Source organism: Gordionus sp. m RMFG-2023, chromosome 1, assembly GCF_954871325.1.
Source record: "Gordionus sp. m RMFG-2023 chromosome 1, tfGorSpeb1-WG-v2, whole genome shotgun sequence".
NCBI classification, from domain to species: Eukaryota; Metazoa; Nematomorpha; class Gordioida; order Chordodea; family Parachordodidae; genus Gordionus; species Gordionus sp. m RMFG-2023.
This window is the reverse complement of record NC_088775.1, coordinates 76,620,286-76,643,647: the sequence shown is the minus strand read 5'-3', so window position 1 is coordinate 76,643,647 and position 23,362 is coordinate 76,620,286. Positions and strand designations below refer to the sequence as shown.

Below are 23,362 nucleotides of genomic sequence, written 5' to 3'. Positions count from 1 at the left end.
TTTATAATAGATAATAAATTATTTGAGACAAAAACTTAATAATTTATGTAAATTTAAGACTCTTGGTACAGCTATAATATATTTGGAAAATTTTGAAATAATGTGGCTACTGTCATATCTATAAACTAAAAAATTAGGTACTTTGTCAGCATGGTAAATGATAGAAGATGCTAAGTCTTCTGTATCATCGATTCAAAATAAAGCAAAGAAATGGCTTCTAATTTAAATGAAACACTTTCATATTAAAGCTCCCGGAGAGTATCAGGGTACAGAAAGCTCTGCCAAAAATTGAATAGGACGAGCGAAGAGAATATATAGTGATAAATGCCAAGATGAACATCCCCAAGAATCGATTGTCCTTTATAAGTTCGAAGTATTTCGTCCTATAATTGATCAAATTATAAACAGCTTTTCGGAACGGCTTTCTGCGAATTGAGAGCTTATTTTGAATGTGCAATAGCATCCAAGACATTTTGATGAAATAAATAGTAAAGGTATTTCTGAAAAGGCCTTGGAAAAACTGGCACAAATGGCATATATATTGAATGTTAAATTACGCAACGAATTATGTTCATTTGCCAGTGTATTCAAAGATTTGGTAGCAGAATTAAATGAAACGGAAGATGATATCGTATGTACAAGTGAGGAGTCAAATGAAGAAGATGGAATATCAGAATATGATAATAACTCAGTGTGATAATAAATGTAACAAGTGTTCAATATGCGTGTATGAAATTCTTAGATACAATATGCACACGAGTGCATTCACTAATTTTTGGCATATAAATATATTTTAACTTTATCGTTTCCGCAGGTTAATTGCGAGAAATCATTTAGTAAATTAAAAATTATAAAAATAAGCTGAGAGCTAATATTGACCAAGAAAAATTAGAGGCGTTTTTAATGATATCAGTTGAACGAGAACTATTAGCGTAGATTGAACTAGAAGATATTCCTGTATATTTGCGCAAAGGTTCAAAGTTAATGAGAGATTTATTTACGTAAAATTATATATTTTCTTAATTCTTTTATTAGAATCTTATTAATATTATTTACAATATGATCGGTGTAGGATTTTTAAGTGCAGAAATTTTATTCTCTGTAATATTGTATAACTGCAATAATTTTATATTTATAATTAATTGATTTAATATATTGAGTATACATTTTTTTTATATTTAACTTGTGATGTATGTTTTGATTTTAATGTGCAATATCGTTGTAAATCTAATATAAAATATATATTTTCAATGAATATTATTTTATATAGGTAATGAATATGATTTTAGTGCATTTTTTTAAAATAAAATATATGATTATCGTATAATACTTTTATTTTACTAAGCATGTAAAATGTTTGAACTTATTTTCAAAAAATAAGAAGTAATAATCATTTAAATCAAAAATGGGGGTATGGGGGCGAAGCCCCCATATAAATGAAACTGCTATAAAAAAATGCCCACGAGGCCGTAGCGTCGCCAGTCCGCCCCTGAACTAACTAATACGAACAAATATTAAATATTTGTAGGGAATAAAATACGAATAATAATTAAATATGTCATATGATTTTTTTGAGGCCCATTGGTTAATAGCCAATCGAATAAAATTAGAAAAATAATGTGAGTAAATTTAATATTTTTTTATATATGGACGCGAATCAAACCAGAGGTCATTAATATTCTGGAATGCTTATCAATTATATTTAGCATTAAAGGTGGAATTGAAATCGCAACGCATCTTTTAAGAACATTAAGAATAAATTTAAAAAAATAGCGAAAAAATCTAAATTAAAATTAGCGAACAAAAATATAGACAATAAGTGTATGTTTACAATTTTTTTTAAAGGATTAAATTTCATCCGGCTCATACGATAACAAATATTAGTGGGAGGGCCTTTTCAAACTTTTCTGGGGGTTTGAGCCCCCAATCATTCTTCTAGAGTTGTCACTGTGAAATGTTTACCTTAGAAATAAACCAAAATTTAATTTTTATAATTAGAAGGAATGAAAAATCAAATATAATTCAATAATATACTATTTTAAAATTTTAAATTAAAAGAAGCCATTTTTAGTTTCTGTAGGTATTCTTGGATGAACTTAAAATATTAACTACTGGAAAAAAAATATAACGTTTAATTAACATAGTGAGATCTAATCCTATTTTTTTTTTAAAAAATAAATCGATAATATATTAATATTTAAGAACATTTTGAATATCATTCGAAGATCTTTACAATTATTATTTTTAGTCGATTCGAAATTTTTAAATCGAATAATTTATTCAGCACATAATTTTCTTTCCTTTCTAGTTTCCTCTAAAAATTAAAAATATCTACGATGATCATTTATTTCGGAACGTTTCGAATTTCGAAACCGTTCCTATAATAGTCAAATTTATTAAAAATTTTGACAAAGTGGTACAGCAATAAAACAAATTTTAACAATTAATCTTCTCCATTCTAAATCCCTGATATTTCTAAAGATTAATTGATAACTTGATAACTGTTTCCTTTTTACATTTTATATAATTCTTGGAATATCTTTGACAACCCTTAAGTTAAAAAATAGGGGCATGCTAAGGCTTTTGGCAGCCAGGGACGAAAAGAAATTCTGTGGTCCTTAAATAACTTTACATTTACCTAGGCCTTAATGTTTTTTTAAATTTAAGTTGTTAATGAGCAGCTTTGAATATATAATAAAATATAATAATTTACATAATAAATGACTGAAGTAGGTAATATCAACCCCTGGTTAAAGAAATATCCAAAACTACTTTAGTGGGTTGATATAAAATTAATTTATATATAATATGTTAAATAAAATTTCATTTTATCGAACATGATTATTTTTTTTAAATTTTATCCAATAATAATGCATTTATAAGAGTTATCAAGCATGGTCAAAAATCAATTAATATATGCAAAAAAAATCTAAATTTCAAACCTTCAAATTAAAAATTATTTAAAATAAATCATAGAATTTATTCTTATCATAAATAAAACATTAAAATTATTTTTAACTCAAAATATTGAATCGTATAAAAATCAGAGAATTTTGTTAGTAATAAATGCTGAAATCTCAAAAAGTATTTATCAAAAATTTACAAATTTTTATATGAATATTGGTAGACAACAATATTAAATTTCTAAAAGACTCAAATAATTAATAGTTTCATTTAAAGGGTGTGGGGTCATATTTCATATAAACCTTACTTAGTTAATGAAATGTTAAGTATAATTTATGAAATATTTACAATTTTCTAAATTAAATTATAATTCAAAAGGCATCAATTTTAAATGCATAAGGAACATAATTTGGCGACCCTTAAAATAGCTTAATTCTGGGAGCTGGGCCCATTTGCGAGGGGCTTAATATATATTTAAATAAAGATACTACAGTGGAATGAATTCTATTCTATGATATATTCTAATAAAAAATAAGTTTTCAGAAATTATGCTGCAAATTATGTGCGATATCCACAACAAAAATTAGAAAATTTAATATTCTAAAATTTTACTTACCCTAAGTTTAAAATAAATATTAGTTTGAGTGATATATTTATATCTCAGTTAAAATGCTATATTTTTCAATAAAAGTTCAATGAAAATATTATTATATAATTCCTAGACCACAAACTCATGAATGGTAGTATAAAGATAATGCCAAACTCTTAAACATTTCCCTCTACCCCTTTAGAGGACCGTAGTAATCAAACAAATCAATATAAGAGTTCAACTAGACCCGAAAACAACATGCATAAAAAAATATCGCAAATAATATTTGGTGAAACGGCATCGACTGAAATAGAGCGTATATATTTACATGCTGCGGAAAAGGGTGACCTAATTGTCCTCTGCAAGATAATAGAAGATAGTCCTAGCCTGAACCTCAATTGCGTAGATAACTTAGGCAGAAGTGCATTGCAACTGGCAGTGTTGGAAGAGAAAAGCGATATGATAGACTTTCTTATCCCACGGATGCAGTTGCAAAAAGTACGAGAAGCCTGGCTACACGCCATTGATAAAGGCAACGTGCACATCTGCGAGCAAATCTTGTTGCACCCATTCCATAAAAATACTAGAGTTAAGAACCAACTTCTCGGCAACGATTCCTTCTATAGTATGGAGACAGAAAACTTGCAATTTTCCGCTGATATGTCGCCAATTATACTGGCTGCCCATAGAAACAATGTGAAACTTATCCAACTGCTTTTGGCTAATGGGGCCATAATACCTCGACCTCATTGTTACGACTGTAAATGTATAAGTTGCAATAATCAGCGAACATTCGACTCCGTAAGACATTCGCTCTCCAGGCTGAACGCTTACAAAGGTCTAGCGAGTCCGATCTATATAAGCCTCTCTAGCAACGATCCTCTCAACACAGCTTTTGAACTCAGCAAGGAGCTTGCCGATTTGTCAAAAGTCGAGAAGGAATTTAAAGTTAAAATTAATTAAAGATATTTTTTAAACTTTATTTATTTATTTGTAAGTGAAAACTTAATACAACTACAATTTAAGAATTTATTATTGTAGGACAGGATGGTAAATTAATTTATATGATTTGAATGATAAAAAAACAAATTATTTTATTCTTTCACATTTTCACCAATATACTATGTTGGAATTTTTTTATTTGGACTGTACAATTTTTTCCAAAGTATGTTGGGGGGGGGGGATTAATTTTTGGATAGCTTTCCCCTCATACCTTTGTAAATATTCACCATTCTTAATATCATCTTAATCCTTCAAATCATTATTTTTAAAATAAATTGTCTTATTCTTAAATAATTCTATCTATAGCCTAAAGCAACTTTTTTACAAAAATAAAAACTCAATCTAAGATGGAATACGTCAATCTCAGCAACCAATGCAAAGATTATTCTGTTGATCTTGAGAACCTATGCCGATCCACCGATGAAGTATTGACCATCCTAAAAGGAAAATCCCTACCAAAACCTAACAAATTCTTTAAAGACAAGGACAATAACTACATGATAAATATAGACACTACCGACGACGATGAGATAAATGGTTCGGAATTAAATATGCTCAAAATCGCCATCAAAACCAAACAGAAAAAAGTTTGATACAAATATTCATTCATTCATTTATTCATTCGTTCAATCAATCATTTATTCATTTATTAATTCTTTCATTCACTTATTTTAATATAATTTATTTATGGAGAAAAGATAAATTATTAGATTTCTTAAGATAAAATTACATAGCTACCTTTTTATAATTCATAAATAATTTAAAATGGATGAATATAATAAAAAATGTTAATTTTTTTTAACATATTTTTTCACAACCTATAAATTATAATATAGGAACATTTTATAAATAAATCATGTATATTTTTAAATTTTTAAAGAAATACTTTAGTATTTTTTATTATAAAAAATATACTTTTATTTTTGTGAAATCTTCTTAATTTATTTAAAAACAAATTTTCACAAATTTTTCTTTTACAAATTATAATTAAAATATATATTAAAAAACAAATAAGCATATATTAAAAAACAAATAAGCATATATTAAAAATGAATTAAAAAATATATGAACTGAGAAAAAAAAAATATTTAAAAAAAATGGTATAAATCACCCTAGAGAAGAGTGAATGCTTAAAAAATTGGACCGGCAGATTTCCAGGTAGTCTGCTGACCAAGTTAAAATCCTTCATTGGGGCCCCCTTAAATTTGTCTCATTTCTTTCCTATGGTTTTAATGAAATTGAGATCACTTCCGAACATGCCTAGGGTATTGGTAACGATTGGCAGAAACACGGTGTTGGTGAGGCAAGCATATTTGTTTTTTTAGGATTTCGGCCTTTTCGATGGCAGAAAATGAGAGGTTGGACTTGGCGACAAAATCGGCACATGTATAGTCCCAAGCGAGTAGGAGACCATTGGTCCAGAGAATGAGAGATATGCCATTGGGGCGTATGGCGTTTTTGTTTGAGAGACCCACTGGTTAGAGGGTGGATGGAATATTAACTTTTTTAAAAGCAGCTAGGAGAATGTTGTTACTAGATTTATGACGCTGTTGTCGTCTATGGGAGAACTTGCAGTGCAAGGGATGGTAAGCTTTCGATTCGATGGGATGGCCGCAGTCAATGCAAATGGAGAGAACCACAGCATTACAGCCAAGGCGGAGGGCTATGGAAATGCCTAGCTGTTCGCCAGTCAAGAGGAGGCCAAGATTAGAACTGAGGATGCCTTCCAGCCATTCGTAACCTGAGCTTGCCTATAATACTAAATTATTGGGATTGTCCTCAAAGGGCCTGTTCGAAATTAGGTATTCAACGGAGCGGGCGATCAGAGGAGCATCTTTGAATGCTGGAAGCGGGACGACAAAGGGTGGATGGGCAGTTGCTGTTCCAAAAGGTGAAGGACTGCAAGAGGTCAATTATCGATGATAGATTGAGCAGCAAGACGAGATGAGATAAAGGCTGAGAGGGAAAGTTATATCGAGGATCGGATACCAATACCACAAGAATTGCTGGGAAGGATGGCCTGAAGCCAGGATGAATTGGAAAATTTTAGGTTTAATATATTTTCAAGGAGACCCTTAATTTGGGTTTCATGGGAAACGAGTAAGTCGCAGCATTTAAAGATTGGAGAGGATCTCAGGGCGTAAAGAATTTTAGTTATATTGAAATAGTTTTTTATTAAAAAAAAAAATTGATGGGCTGGGAGGTAATTAAATAATATGTTTAATTTGGATAAATTGTTAAGTGATTTGTTTAAAAATGTTTTGCTGGCCTTTTCACCCCCTATAGGTGATCCAAGATGTGCCATCTCGTCGATGAAATGATATGCCATGTCTAAAGGGATAGAAGTAGGATTTAGGAAGCAAATCTCACATTTGGAGAGGTTGAGAGATAGTCCTGTAATATGTGAGAGATTCTCATTGATGAGGTGGAATTAAAATGTATCATATACATATTAACAATTAAAAACTAAACTATACATTTACTATATAAAAAAACGATATATAATACACAATTATATCAAATTTAAATAATTCTTTATGTTCTAATAAAAAAAATTGGCCTGTCTTTCTATTTATTAATTAAAAATCAATATAATTTACAAAATTTTACTGGCTACTCCCTTTTTAGGAACGAAGTCTAATAATAGTCTTTGTTACCTAGAAATAGAAATAAAATAATATTTTTATTTTATCTTGCCCAAGTTTTCTATAATAGAAGAATAAAATCCAATTTTCTGCTTAAAGCATCCATATAATTAATTTTTTTTAACTGATATCATTCTACTTAAATAAGCGACTTGTAAATTTATGCTTAAAATATTTTCTATTTAAACAGAAATTTATTTTTGACAGTTTATAGAATTAAAAAATCACCCATAATCTTTTTTAAATTTAAACAGATAACGCATCTTTAGCTCTTATAATTTAAGCATTATGATACTGTTGCAGCATTATATCATTAAAAAATTTTATGAATGATTTTATTTTTAATAAAAGTTTATATCGCATCCTAGTTGCCAGCAACAATTGACAATATTCTGGTACAAGGGCTTCACATTTTGGCAACATTGTCATTCGATGGGAAAGATAACTATAATCATACTCGCGGGGATTTTCATTCCTTTGCTGGTTCTTGCCTATTTCATCGTCCCCATTAAACAAGTTAGTTTAAAAAGAAATTTTTTTATTGATCCAAATTATTAAATTTTATATAAATTATTTAACATTTGGCCTAAAAGAAAATAATGGCTCTAATAATCCAAAAAGTAATCCAATTAGTGTTTCACAGCCCGGCTTTGCAATATAATATTTTTAAAAAAAAATATTTTATAGTAATTAATCAGTTGGAAAATAATAATAAACATTTATTTGTACACCTCATAACAGCCTGGCTTAAAAATTTGACTTTTGCAGGTTTCTGGAGTTTTCTATACTTTTGAGAAACAACGTAAAACTACAAATGATATTATAGCTCAGGGTTCTTTATTAAATATGCTGTTAATATTTCTTATACCATCAATAAATCCTAAATATTTATACGAAAATATTTTTAAAATAAAGTTTCGTAGATTTTTGCAGAGTCCCATCATGAAATTCTTGATGCACGCTACGTCCCAAGTATTTTTCTTACTTTTCTTAGGACTTTTGAGTGTAAGAAACGATGATCTGTTCCGAAAAATGTTGGGCTTGCCACTCAAGAAAACATACTCCAATAAAAACGCTAATGAAGAAACAGCAGAGGCTCAATACCTTTATATGTTAGGAATCATTCATTTCCTCGTCATATTATGGGTCATAGGTTTTTCAAAATAATTTGCATGTAACATCATACACAATAAATATATGATATTTATATAAACACCCCCCCCCCCTCACTCCCGACTTATTGTTAATGGAATATCATAAGAAGTGTAATGTCAGTCTATATTTCATATCTTCCGTGATGAATGGATTTATTAGAAAATAAATAATATCGGTGAGAAAGAAAGGGACATGCTTTCGAAAATGATTGATATTCATAGGCATCTCCATGATTTTCTCAAGGGAGGTGGGGGATTTTGTGTAACATTTCGAAAAGATTTCTAAAATAAAGTCTGATTTGATCAAAAATGTATAATCCATGATAGAGAGTAACTATTTAGAATTTCAGACAATTTTTGCATTAAATTTAAAAAAAAATTTATATAAATGTTATAGAGTAAGTGTAGCTCAAAAGTTCAAAAAATTTGTCAGAAATTCATAGTTTGAATTACACTCTATACATGCTGGAATGAATTTCCTGATAAATTATATTTTAAATTTAGAAATCGCTCATGGATTCCGTATTCAATACGACATATATTAATAAAATATGTCAATTCGGTTTATTCAGAATGATAGTTTTTATTTATATATAATTAAAAATTCTGTATTCCTAATTTTTTAAATAATTTATAGACCGGCCAAACGGGAGAATTTTTTATTTCCTTTTATTTTTATTACTAATTTTGATTTTAATTTCGTTTTCTTAAAGCATTTGATTAAGTCTTAAAATTTATTTTTTACTTCCTCTGATTATTTAATATAATTAGTACATCTTATAAATTCTATTATATAACTCATGCATATAAAAGAAATTCGTTAAATTTACCGACATTTTTCATATTATTGCAGTAAATTATTTCATGGATCTCCTTAAAATTAAATAATTATATATTCCTTAAAATTCCCCATTTCATTTAATTCCCTAAAAAACAAATTGTAAAAGGTTTTTTGGTCAATGAAGTGAACCAAATATATAATGAAGGACCTCTCAACTACCTGACCGATTGGTGGAATTATTTGGATTTTAATCTCATCGTTCTATACGTTGCCGCTTACGCTACACTTATCACGATATACTTTAAAACTTACAATAAAATTAATTACATGACCGTTCAGGAATTTTTGTCTGATATCGAAGGTCGCAACGGAAGAAGACGTATACTTTATTTTCTCATTGCTGTTTACATTTGTTGTTAACACATCTTTTTTTATACTTATCATAATATCCATTTTTATCACATTTTCTCTGTTCCCCGATTTGGGGTTATTTCTCTTCCTCTTGCGATTTATATTCACCAGTAATTAACCTAGTTTACATAGATAATTTTCTTAGTGTACACAATCTGTTTTAGTCTGAACGGGACATCATATTTATCAATTAAAACACCTTATAAAACTAATTCCTTGATATATGTATCTATATAATATGTTAGGAATTATCTGCCATATCATTTTATTTTGAAAAATTAACCCATCATGTCTCTATTTTTTTTATAAAGTAACGATCAATCTATCTTTTTTTGCAGAGAGGAACGAAAATAGCGAAATCTTATTTGTAAAATATCGTTTAGAACACTGGTTTATAATGAAACTTTAGAGGATTTCAAATGATATTTTGCGAGATAAAATGCTATAATATTTAAAATTGTAACAAAAATAAAATTTTAAAAGTTATAATAAAATATTTGCATCACTGTTTTTATACGTTTTTTAATTTCTTGTAATATATATTTGCATTTTAAAATTCTTCATTATATTTCAAATCATTTCATAATCCACTCTCAACTTAAATTTATTTCTACATCATAATCCCAATATACAGCCGAATCCTTAGAAACGCCTGTAGCCATTTTTAATGTATTCTTTTCGTTCGCAAACGTAATGAGTTTCATGCGTATGGCCTACTTCTTACCTGCTAGCGAACAAGTCGGTCCACTGCAAATCAGCCTAGGTCGGATGCTAGATGATATAGTTAAATTTGGGTTTATTTTTGTGCTTGTTTTAACTGCCTTCATTTGCGCTATGACAAACTTGTACGGCATGTATGGTAAATATAGCAACGAAGAAATTAAAGATAGTTTTACATCGTAAAAGATATTATTCATTAATGTTTAATAAGATTTTAAAAGGGAAAATTCGGTTTTAAAACATAGTTCAGTTCATTTTCCTCTTAAAAAAATTGAAATAATCTTATATTATGTTTGATGAGTATTATAGTGGTCTATGTTTTAACTTTTCAGGAGAGCATTTTTTTAATATTTATCAATTGTATCTTTATAGAATATGCTAGAATTATTTTTCTCCTATAGATTATAATTAGTGCAAGCCACTTATCATATGTTTAACTATTATAATTTTCTTAAAAAAAACGTGTTTTAATACTTTTTAAAAAGTGGAGATAGAATAAAGTATTTTAGGGTTAGATTAAATTACCAAAAATAAGTTTGTTCTATTATTGAAGAGATTTTTACAAAAATTATACAATTTGAGATCTTTAGATACTTATTAATTTTCAATATAAAATTCATTATTTAGAGTTGCTGCATTTATACTATCTTTTATTTCAGTCACAATAAATAAATATATAAATCTAATCATAAAACTTTAATAAGTAATTATTACTAATTATCCTCAATATGAAATTCATCAAATATCTAACTACTACAGTCACAAAAAATATATTTATAAGGAATTTAAATGTTGAAGGATATTTTACTTATTAAAAAGGATTTTGGTTCAAAATTATCATTTCTATTATAAACTTATTTTATGTTTTTCAGGTTTATAGAAAATTCACTTTTCTTCTCCATTTTATTTATATTCACTATCTATATAAGAACATATGATAATATAAATAATAGGAATAAAAAAATATGTTTAAAAAAGTACGAATTTATCAAATCATTGATCAATTATTAATTCGTATTGGTTTTTAGGATAAAGAAACTAAACTATTATGCAAATTAAGATGGAATAATATAGTAATGTGAATAAAAAAATCCAGATGATTATTTCACATTTCTATTTCTGATATAGAGGACTATAATACTCATATAACGACTTTATAAATTTTATACTTAGTTTGTGGACTGTTCGTTATATTTATGTATTAATACATTTAAACATGTTGGTGGATATAGATTGGAAGGCACTTTCCGGATACTATTTTGGTCCACTTTCGGCATGGGCGATCCAAATACCCCCAAATTCGATGACAAGCCGATTCTTTTAATACAGAATTCGGGTTACATCCTGTACGGAATGTACACAGCTATCACTATTGTGGTGCTCGTTAATATGCTTATAGCTATGATGGCTGATTCCTTTCAACAAATTAAAGTTTAATCTTCTTTTTTCCTTGAAATTTTTGAAAATTTTTATCAAGTATATTTTTTTTGACTAATAACATTTATACAAAAATAAAACATCGAAATAATGTTCGGTCCTTTACTTACCTTTTAAAAAATTATCATACTATTATTTAAAGATATTTAAATCCAATAAAGCTCTGTAACTAAACTCATTCAACAATGGCCTGTGATATAAAATTTTCTTCAGCATAAAAATTAACCTGATATTTTTTTTTACCAATTATGATCGGATAAACATTTCAGATATTTGGCTCTTTACCTCGTGACTGCCACTGTTAACTATTAATATGATCAAATTAAGACACCTAATCCAATTAAGATTATATCCCATACCATACCATCCCTCCTAACCCCAGCCCCATACATAAACATGGAGGTAAGCCCACGGGTTACCAAATTTTGGCCTCCAAACTTGGCTCCCAAATTGGTTTCTAGTGGTTTATAAAAAAAATAACCCCAAAAATATATTAGCTCTTAAAGAAACTTTTCCACCCCCCCCCCTCCTCCAACTGATGCTGGCTACAGGATTACCTAACCCCTATCAAATTTTAAGAAAAAAGGAAACAAAAATTTAAAAGTAATTCCCCCTCCCTTCTTCAATTTTATATATCATAGTTATCATAATTAACTATTCCCCTCTAAATTCATTGATGATCTAGAATACTCTTCGCTATTCTGGTGGTAGAAGTTCCTAAATCAAGACACGATATATAAATGTTTTAGTGATTTTTTTAAATGTATTACAAATCATCCCCTTTCTATCATATAGGATGACGAAGACGTTGAATGGAAATACGCTCGTACTAAGCTTTGGATGTCCTTTATCCAGGAACGAGAATATTTGCCCATCCCGTTTAACTTGCTCCCATCACTCGATTTCTTGAGTGGAATTTTATATGCAGTGGCTGAATTTGTTAAGCATGTTAGTTTGTTCGTGGTACAAAAAGTATCATTTCTTCACGAAGCTAACGACCCCAAGCATTACAACGTTAATTATATCTAATATTTAACTAAAATAACATTTTAATAAGCATCGGTATATAACACGATGCAACACTATATAGAACTAAGGGCTATAATTTATTTGCTGTAAAAATAGATCTTTTCTGAGTTTCTATTCATATTCATATTCGATTCATCGAAATGAGTCGAATAATTTGTTATTCGTATTAGTACGAATAATAAAATTTATTGTGATTGCGAATAAATCTTATCGTACTCGGATAATATGGAATATGCTATTCGTATTCAATACTCCTCGATTTGAAATATTTAAAATACATCCAATAATAGATTCTTTTTTGAATGGCTTAGTTTTTACATATTTTAAAAAATCCTTATTTCACTTTTTAATAAAATACACATGCCGTTATCTTAGATTTTTTTATTTATGATTTTTACAATTTAATTCAAAATGCATATTTTCAAAATTCTTCTTTTCATTATAAAATAAATTAAGAGCTAAGGTTAAATCAAAAACCAAATATAAAAGAACTAATTTCTTTTTTCATCAGTATACAGAATTATCAAACCAACCCAAATTATTGTATATTGTTTAAAAAATATTATTATAATTTTTTAATCCGTGATAAGGAAAATTTATTTAAGACATTAATAAGTCTTCCTTTTCATCTTCCATAACTGATTTATAGTGTTGTTAAATGGCTCAATTTGAGCCGATTTTTCAAAACTGTGAACCCAATATTTTAGTTAGAAAAGTATTGCCTAAGCGTTGTATCCAAACCTTTGTCATCTATGCGCAGAATCTTTAGGCTTGCGTTATATTTTTATGGATAAAATATTGAGTAGCCATTTTTAAAAATCAACTCAACTCGAGCCGCTTTACAACATTACTAATTTTAAAAATAAATTAACAAAAATAAATTATATTGCCACTAAAAAACAAATTTCCTTTTAAAAAACAAAAGGCACTTACTTGTTTTTGTTTTTAGCCCTAATAAAAAACCAATAAAAAAAGATATAAAATCTTTCGAAATTTTATTATTTAGAAAAAGCGCAAATATGCCTTGACCAATGGGATGAAACGTGGAAATATGCTGAATGGAATTATTGATGAAAAATATGATGTAAGTTGTAGTATAATATACTAGATATTATAATATCATTTAGTTTAATAGTTATAAGTCAACAACGGAGATTAATAGTAAAATAAAGTGGGAGATGTTTTAAATTTATGTTATTGCCGTTACAACAACAACTGATTAAATAGTCTAGTTATCAATAAATTGACTCTCAATCTTACTCATACTTCTTTCCTTATTTATCTGTCTTATTTTCAAATTTCATAATGTACTAGTATAAATTTTCTAATTTTTGTAAAACAGGGTTCCAAACCGAAACGAATATCGGTTCGGTTCAGGTTCGGAAAATAATGGTTTAAGGTTCAGGTTCGGTTTGCAAAAAATAAAAATATCGGTTAGGTTCGAACCTCTAAAAACCGGTTTGAACACATTTGTATTCAAACCTACATTAGGATTATGTATCAGGAAAAATTTTTTTTTATTTCATAATTAAAATAAAAACCATCATTTTTATTAATTGCACATTATTATTACAAGTTACCTTAAATATAATAAAAATGCCCTTTACTCTCAATTATATAACTTAACAACCCAAAATAATTCTTTCTAATAATATTAAATAAATACCATTGACCATTAACGACGATCCATATTTAACATAATTATCTTTATTTCCAATAAAACCACAACAATCTAACATAAAATATGTAGAAAAATATAATATAATTATCCAATTCTTCATTTCTCAAAGGTCCACCCTATCTCCTCTTCTTCCCCCAAGGAAAACTTAATTTCCCTGTCAGAAAATAACTGACATTTGATGTATTATATTAAATTTATTTCTTCTTTTTTTCAACAGTTACAACACGCCCACCCTTCACAAGCCCAGCGTCCCTCTCTCTGTGGTGTTGTTGTATCGAATCACCTCTTTGAATTGTTTCGAATCACCCCTTTGAATTGTATCGAATCACCTCTTTGAATTGTATCGAATCACCTTTTTGAATTGTATCGAGACGCCTTGAAGACGTTCAGGGAATTTGTCGAATCGTCTTCCCTTATGATGATTTATAATATATAATGACCTGTACATTGGGGTATCTGCATTTATAATCTATGCAACATTAATATGGACAATGTAATATCAGCAAAACATAATAATTCATTCATTTTAAGACATTTGGGAAATATGAGCTATAATACACATTATTTGGATATGATTCATGGTAATTAAGAAATAATGATATTACATATAATAATGTAATGTGAACATATTGTCTGTGTGTGAAATGCAATTTCAACACATGTAATTTTCCTTCTGTCATGTAAAAAAAACAAAGCTACATTTATGTAAATATTTCCTAAAATGAATAGAAAAATCCATCCTTAGGTATTACAAATAATTGCGAAACTCTGCCAAACAAAGATTCTACCTAAAATTACAATATATCCATATACAAATACATTTAATATTTTATATGAAGGAACAAATATAATACGTAGAAAATACAATATTTCCCATCTAGGAATTACTCAGTATCCTAAGAAAAATATACCATTTCTACCTAACTCTGTCATCACAGTTAGCACAAATTCACAAAAATGTAGAATGCAAAATAACAACAATTGAGTATAATGGGCTATATGGTATATATGTAAAGAATTTTTAATATACCTTCACAATATAAAATAATTTGAGTCTTTTCTTTAAAAAATATGTTCATAATTAAATAGTAAAATGTGATGTGCTATAAAATTATTACAAAAATAAAAAAAATGTATTATGCAGCATAAATTTACAAAAAAAATTTACACCAAAAAAAAAAAAACTTTCTCCAGTATGCAAACTAAACAATATTCTCACCTCAAGGCATACCCATCAACACGGGCTGACCTTATCTGTAAAAATATTTCCCTTCAATCATTGCATACCATAAAAATAATATAATAATTGCAAATATAACTTTTTATAAAATTTTATAATTTAACAAAAAAAAAATATATATATAAATATAAAGATTTCATAATTTGGAAAAAAAAATATTATACACCATCTAATGTATCATACAAATTCCTATCCAATTTATATATACACTAAATGCAGACACTAAATCAAAATAACTATCCACATCTAACATTATAGATATTATTCTGACTTCATCATACTTCAATTCCTTCAAATTCTCATTCATAATTAAATATATCATATGTTACCTATACAATATATTAACATTATAAATAATAATTCATAGTTAAATATATCATATGTTACCTATGCAATATATTAACCTTAATTAATAATAAATTATCCCATACATATTCATCCCTTTACAAACCCAAAATGCATAATTAAATAATACACACTTTATTACAAAAGTCTATATCCATATATATTTTCATAAATTTCACATATTTAAATATTTAACAATCCTTTCTGTCCTGCTGTTCATGAGGTCTTTCAGCTTCCTATGACGGAATACCTATAACACCATTCAATGAGTTTTAAGGCATACCAAATAATGATCAAAATTATATGTACCATATACATCTAGACATAAGATAATATGCCAAATTTTACTGTCTTAAATTCCTGATCTTATTTCCATATTTCTGCCTAATACTCATTACATACTTTCTATCTTACACCTTTTAAAGTTAAATATAAAAGTATAGAAATTTTTAAACTCAATCCTTAATCTCACTATAGTTTTTTTTTAGTACTTGTGTTGTGATTTCACATTAATCCCTAGATAGATCCGATCCTGTCAACGGTAACAATATTACAAGTTACCTTAAATATAATAAAAATGCCCTTTACTCTCAATTATATAACTTAACAACCCAAAATAATTCTTTCTAATAATATTAAATAAATACCATTGACCATTAACGACGATCCATATTTAACATAATTATCTTTATTTCCAATAAAACCACAACAATCTAACATAAAATATTTAGAAAAATATAACATAATATAATTATCCAATTCTTCATTTCTCAAAGGTCCACAGCTGACATCCAAAGGTCCACAGCTGACATCTAATCCAATATCTCCCAATCTCCAACTATGGGTTTTTCCGAACAATGAAACACACCCCGTAATCCCTATCTCCTCTTCTTCCCCCAAGGAAAACTTAATTTCCCTGTCAGAAAATAACTGACATTTGATGTATTATATTAAATTTATTTCTTCTTTTTTTCAACAGTTACAACAATTATAAAATAATATTTAATTTATAAATATAACAAATAAATATATCAATGATTAATTTAAATATGAACAATTACTTAATTTTTTTTTATTAAGCTGCACAATTAATATATTTTCAAAATTCGTCTCACTCAAATTACATCTATAAGGAGATAATATAAATTTAATGGTTGAAAAACATCCTTCCACAATAACTTGGGTAGCTGGCATTGCCAGTATGATATCAGATTTGATGTGTCATTTATAATACTATATGTAAATAATTTATATATTAGATTTAATTTTTTTCATTATAATTTATAAGCTTTAAATATTTAAAAAATATTTCAAAATGGCAATACACTAAAGTTTATAAAAATTATGACTGACGTTTATCAATCAAATGTGATTGATAATAATTTTTAAAACAATTTGAATATAATTAAAATATTTGCAATATACTACTAGTAATAACTTACACATTATTTTATAAGCATAAAATTATGAGACTCGAACCGGTTCAGAGGCATTTTAGCGGTTTGGTTCAGGTTCGGCTAGAAATTTTTTAGAGATTTAGGTTCAGTTAGGTTCGATAAAAAATACAGGTTTTTAGAAGTTTAACGGTTCGGTTCAGGTTCGGTTTGATTCCCTGGTGAAAACTAACATTTATCAAAATAAATGATATTTCGAAGAAGCTTTTCAGATTAGGTTTGATCTATTTGATTATTCTAATATCATCTGATTTTTATTTTTTTTTATCGCAATCCTATACGCATCATAATCATTAGTTCTAGATTTAATTAACTAAAAAGTTAAATTTATGAAATAATTTTGCTTAAACCAACAATTAAATTCAAGAAAATATTTCATTTTAAAATTTTTACATGTTTTTTATATTTTTAACTACTTTAAAAATTATTACAAAATTAGAAAAAAAAATACATTCGTTTTTCTTTAAGAAGAATTTATCGCCTTTTTCGAATGTGCAGTCACATTTTATCTCATAAAAATAGACATATTATTTCTGTTATTTCTTACACAAACGTATTAAAAATTTTTAAACCAACAGATTATAATGCGAAAAATTATAAGACGGTACTTGCATTCTATCCTTTATTCTGGAATTCAACAAAATAATGGTATTAATTAATTATGTTTTATAAGAAGAAATTAGGATATTCAATAATATAAAACATTTACTCATTAACTCAGGCCAATCGGCAATTATTCAATATCGGTTGAATAAGAAATATGGGGAACTTTACATTTGAAATTTTAAAAAAAATTAGTATTAAATTGTCCCACTTAATATTTTATTTGCCTAATTAATCGGTAAATATTAGAGTTGTTAAATGATACTTTTTAAATGGATCTAGATACAGATACATCGTCTAAAATAATATCTAGATACAGATATTTTAATCAAAAATCTATCTAGATCCTTTAACAACTCTGGTAATTATTGTCTTTAGTTTGGGTCAAATTTACCAATGTTCCCCTAATTAAGGTATAATAAAAATATTTTATTAAATAAAATTTATTCCTTGAATTTTAAGTAGAAGATCACAATGTAATAATGCAAATAAAAGACTTTTTTCAATTATATTTTAACATTTTTATTGTAGATATATAAGAATATAGCACTTTAGGATTAATTTATTAAATTTAGAAAAAGAATATATATAGAACACACGATTAAATTTATTAAATTAAGAAAAATAATGTATATAGAACAGACGATATGAGATAAGTTTATCGGAAATAAGAATAATCCAAAATCCTCCCATGGTAAATCGGAATTTCTTAATTTTTAAAACTATTTACTAAGAGTGATTATTAATTTGAAATATGATTCTACCGGAAGTAAATTCTAGCTTGCATATCATTCATTAGATTTTTGGATAATTTCCTCATACATTTTTTTTCTGTATTTTTTTAACTTTTATGAAAAATCTATATTATAAATTAATATTAATTAAGAAATTAGTTCAAAAGTTCACGGCTAAATTGAAATTAACCTGAAAAATTAGAGTTTTTTTAAAAAAAAATTGCTCACTGTAAATGGTATAAAATTGGGGGATTCTGAATCCCCAAAAGAGGATTTAGGATTAACTCTCATTCCATATAAACTTACTCCAATTACACATATTTGAATAATTATTCTTTCATTCTCTTAATTGAGTATTTTCTAAATTCAAATATTTTTTAAATTATTCTTTCTTTCTTTCTTTCTTTCTTTCTTTCTTTCTTTCTTTCTTTCTTTCTTTCTTTCTTTCTTTCTTTCTTTCTTTCTTTCTTTCTTTCTTTCCTGCTTGCTGGAGTGCTTTTATATTATTTTTTTTTGATTTTGCTTCTTTTACGAAAGGCACTTTAGTTTTTTAAAAGTAAACCTTTATCTTATTTTTTTTTCGATTGATTTTTTGCTTAACATTGGTTATCATTTCTACCTATTAGTCTTTTTGATCGTTCGGATTTTTTATTAAATATTCGCTAATGGCCAACCGATAGACTTCAAATACACCATGCTAAAGCAAACAAGCGAAAAAATAAGAGGCGATATCAACGAGCTTAAAAGTATGCTCCAAGAATTCCTCGATAATAAATGCTATAGCAGCAACAAGGCAACCTACAATATAGGAGAAAAAGAAATGACTTCAATATAAAACTTTGAATAAAGATCCCCTTCATTCCCTACTCAATTTTCGTTAGAATCTTTGAATTCATTCTAGTGCTACAGTATATATATATAGATGGAGAAATTTTATTTCCAAAATTTTTTAACATTTATTTATTTTTGTATATATTCAAAATTATTATGATAGAAGAACACCACAATAAATAACATATAAAACACGTACTACTAAAATGATGTAATTCCACCAACTATTATTGTCAAAAACCTCAATTATTTGATTTTAAAAATGACTAAATCAAGGTTTTTATCCAAATAAAAATATACCAAGCCTTTGGCCATAAAACTTCCTGCCATCTATATGAGTAATCTCGAGGCTTAGATAACAGATTTTTTTTTGAGGGGGGGGGGGGGGGTCTTCATTTAACCGTCATTTAAGCACCATAATTATTGAAGTTTTCTATAATATTATTATAATGAAATAGAGTTGTTACTGTTTTTGAAATATTTGTATAATATTTATATAATTGACAGAAAGTTGAAGACAAAATTTAACATTTTTAGATAAATATCGCAGATTTAAAAAAAACTTTTTATACAAAAGAAATCAAGTGAAAGCTAATTAAAATATCGTTTTACTGTAATAATAATCATAGGTTCAACTAAGGGGGTAAGGACATCACCTCTTACGTAAATTTGTTTGTTTTCTAACATAATTTTAGGATAGTAAAAATGTTCCCCTTGGATTCCCAGCAACCCCCCATCTAGTCCAAATAAATATAATAAATATATATCACTACAAAGCACAAGTGAAAAAGCAAATAATATTAAAGAAATATAACCCGGCCAAAACCCGAGAATTTATGTGCTTAAAGCCTTCCGATAATATTCCCAAATATTAGTATTTCATTCGTCCTTTTAGCACATTGGTCTATGGCCCATCCTGATAAAAACAGACGCTATACTATTATTTTCTCATGACATGATAATTCTTTAAAAATATATCGTCTGACATAAAACTAAAAACGTGTTTAAAATATTCCTGTTTTCTAATAAAATCAATTGGTATTTAATGAAATTTAGACTACAATAGTAATCATCACCATCATTCTGCGAATAGATCCGGGAGGGGTTAGGATTGTTTTTTTATAATGAAATATATTTTTTGCTGCTATCGATGTTTTGATCCAACAGGTTCTAAGATTGATGGGAGGTTGGCTAAAGGGTTAGCAATCCTTGCGTTTACCAAATGATGTTGAGAATAGACTATAGATAAATGTAGGTGGACATTTTCTTTTATTGTAATTAAAAATTTAATTAGAAATCACAAACAAAAGGTAACAAAAAGCATTTTAGCAGCTAAGGATTATTACTTCATATTGAAATAATATATTTTTGAATGTACTTAGTTTATTATGTCGATCAAAAACATAAATCGAAAAATTAAATTGCATTAAAAATTACCAAGCAATCAAATTTACGGCTTAAATGTGGTAAATTTTAATGAAATTTTAACTCTCAATAAATAACTAAATAAATAAGATTTATCATTTGCATTTCGACCTAAAAAATGAATTCCCAAATATATAATATTTTTTAAATTTGAAAGAAATATCCATATATTTACCAAGGATCTCAACCCAACAACATTTATGGCAAGCTTGATAAGGGTTAAGGTAATTAATGTTTAATAAAAAATAGAGTTTGGTATAGGTTCAGATTCTAAAAATGATTGAAATTGTTTTCAATCTGGGCGAGTCTAGGCAGGCAAGCCTAATCCAGTTAGGTTCGGATTATTCCCCAAATTAGCGATCAAATCCTAATATTATTTAGTAAGAATGAGAGTTTTTAAAATATAGCTTTTCAATAGCTATTATTATTATTCTAAATATTTTACTAGTAAAAAAATTTTTTTAAAAAAGGTAATCACGTTAGGACACATCTAATTTTCAATTTTACTCTAAAAAAGTTATCGAGGTAAATCAGCTATTTGGTTATTATATTATGTTTAATAGGGGAAATATCGGGGTATTACCTCAAGAGAGACAAAACTGTCTATTTAAATTTTAATATATTTTTACTATTAGGGGATAGATGACTAAAATTTGGTTAATATGTATTTTAATATAATAAATTTCAATATATTTTTACTATTAGGGGATAGATGACTAAAATTTGGTTAATATGTATTTTAATATAATACACAAATCATATATTATTTGTAAGATTAAGATATGAATGAGGAGCTGGTTCGGCAGATATAGAGGAGGTAAAAATAGATTTTAGTGTTTTTTAAATTTTATTATCTTGATTATTTTTCGCCTTATTTCAAAAGAGAAATATTTTTAAACATCTATATAGCTTCTTTTCACAAAATAAAAGTAAGAGAGTATTTAGATTTAATGCATAACAAAACAGAGGGTGCCTTAGTTCAAAATCTCAATAAACATGTCTAATATTTTCAAAAATAAGACGAACCTGGGCACGACCAAAGTATTTATATTTGTTATGAAACTTTTATCAAGGAAATTCCATCTTTCTAGATTAGGTACTTAGAAAGGTAGGAGTTCCAATTAAAAATTAAACTGTACCCTTGTAATCCCGAATAATTGCAACTAGGGTGGTTAGTTTAAAATCAGTTAACTTGATGTCAAATCAAAATGTTTTAAGACAATATAGTGGTAGGGGGTAAAATTTCAGATTTTTTTTTTAGAAAATATTATATACGGTTTTTAGAAAATTAAAAGATAAAAAGTTTTATGTGAAATATTTATGAAGAATATCCTAATTATATATGGAGAATGTTTATGAGGAATTATTATCTTTATTTCTCTCCCCTTTTCATATCATGACTTTTTGCCATTATAACAGTTAACAAGGTCACGAAATTAACATAATCATCCTAAATGTCATCAATATGGCAAGAGGTCGTTTCAGTAAAAGTTCCAAAAGATAGGCAGTATTACCCTAATATCCTCATTGGCCTACCCCTCCTGTGATCCATCGACTTCTCGGGCAATTCCATAGGCGTTAGTTCACTGAATCCTATAAGAAAATATATTCAGACCTAAACAACATAATTTTGTTACCATAACCAATAAAACATTATGAATCTCTGTTGAGTAAGCTCTTCATTTAAATTGGTGGGAAAAACTACCTCAATGAGTGGTTTTACTTCCGCCATACTATCTCGGAAATTTATCGCTCCAATTTCCTGAGCATCCACTCATCCTGCTCCCCATTCTCTTTAAAATAATTATTTAGTCCCTTTTCTAGTATTTTTTTGTTATTTTAATATATAAAACAAATCATTTAACAATTATATTTCAATCTTTCTTAGTCATCATTTTTATATACAATATTTTATATGTTTTCTAACTTAAAATTTATTTATAATATAAAATTTTTTAATATGGCTGGATATTAAAGATAATATATTAATTTTTATTTTTAAACTACACAAATTCAGTGGCGTCGTTGGGGTAGGGCCAATAAGGCTCACTTTTCCCTTTAAACTTTGAAATGTGCCTGTAAAAGATATTTTCAAGTAGCTACTGATGGCCAGAACTAATGGTTCAAAATCTTCCAAACATAAATAATTCGGCAATGGTCTATGCCAGTTTAAAAAAATAAAAACTATTCTTATTTCAAATTTTCAATTATTATTTTAAAAAAATTATCGAATTCTATCATGGTAATAATTTTTCAAAAATTGAAAAAAAAAAATTTTTTCGATTTCTTTGAAGGAATCTGGCACTTAGCTCTAGCCTGAAGATTTATTTTAAATAATCGGTTTAATTATTATCTGTTTTACAGTAAATTATTTAAT

General features: G+C 27.3%; 1 protein-coding gene across 1 annotated transcript; it reads left to right on the top strand.

The window, feature by feature from the left end:
* Nucleotides 1-529: 529 nt before the first annotated feature.
* LOC135930508 (short transient receptor potential channel 7-like) lies at nt 530-19,564 on the top strand. The gene is made up of 13 exons (XM_065467313.1): nt 530-641; nt 3,696-4,441; nt 4,843-5,082; nt 6,281-6,403; nt 7,492-7,656; nt 8,056-8,293; nt 9,242-9,454; nt 10,121-10,385; nt 11,439-11,637; nt 12,439-12,657; nt 13,679-13,756; nt 17,971-18,040; nt 19,410-19,564. Exons 1-13 carry the CDS (start codon nt 530-532, stop codon nt 19,562-19,564), a joined length of 2,823 nt encoding a protein of 940 aa, XP_065323385.1.
* The last annotated feature ends 3,798 nt before the right edge of the window (nt 19,565-23,362 follow it).

Excerpts from the sequence above, each read along its gene's own strand:
- LOC135930508 (XM_065467313.1), top strand. The coding sequence starts at position 530 with ATGGCATATATATTGAATGTTAAATTACGCAACGAATTATGTTCATTT. Across the intron at positions 4,442-4,842 it reads AAGTCGAGAAGGAATTTAAA|ATGGAATACGTCAATCTCAG; the intron begins GTTAAAATTAAT and ends ACTCAATCTAAG. Across the intron at positions 11,638-12,438 it reads ATTCCTTTCAACAAATTAAA|GATGACGAAGACGTTGAATG; the intron begins GTTTAATCTTCT and ends TCTATCATATAG.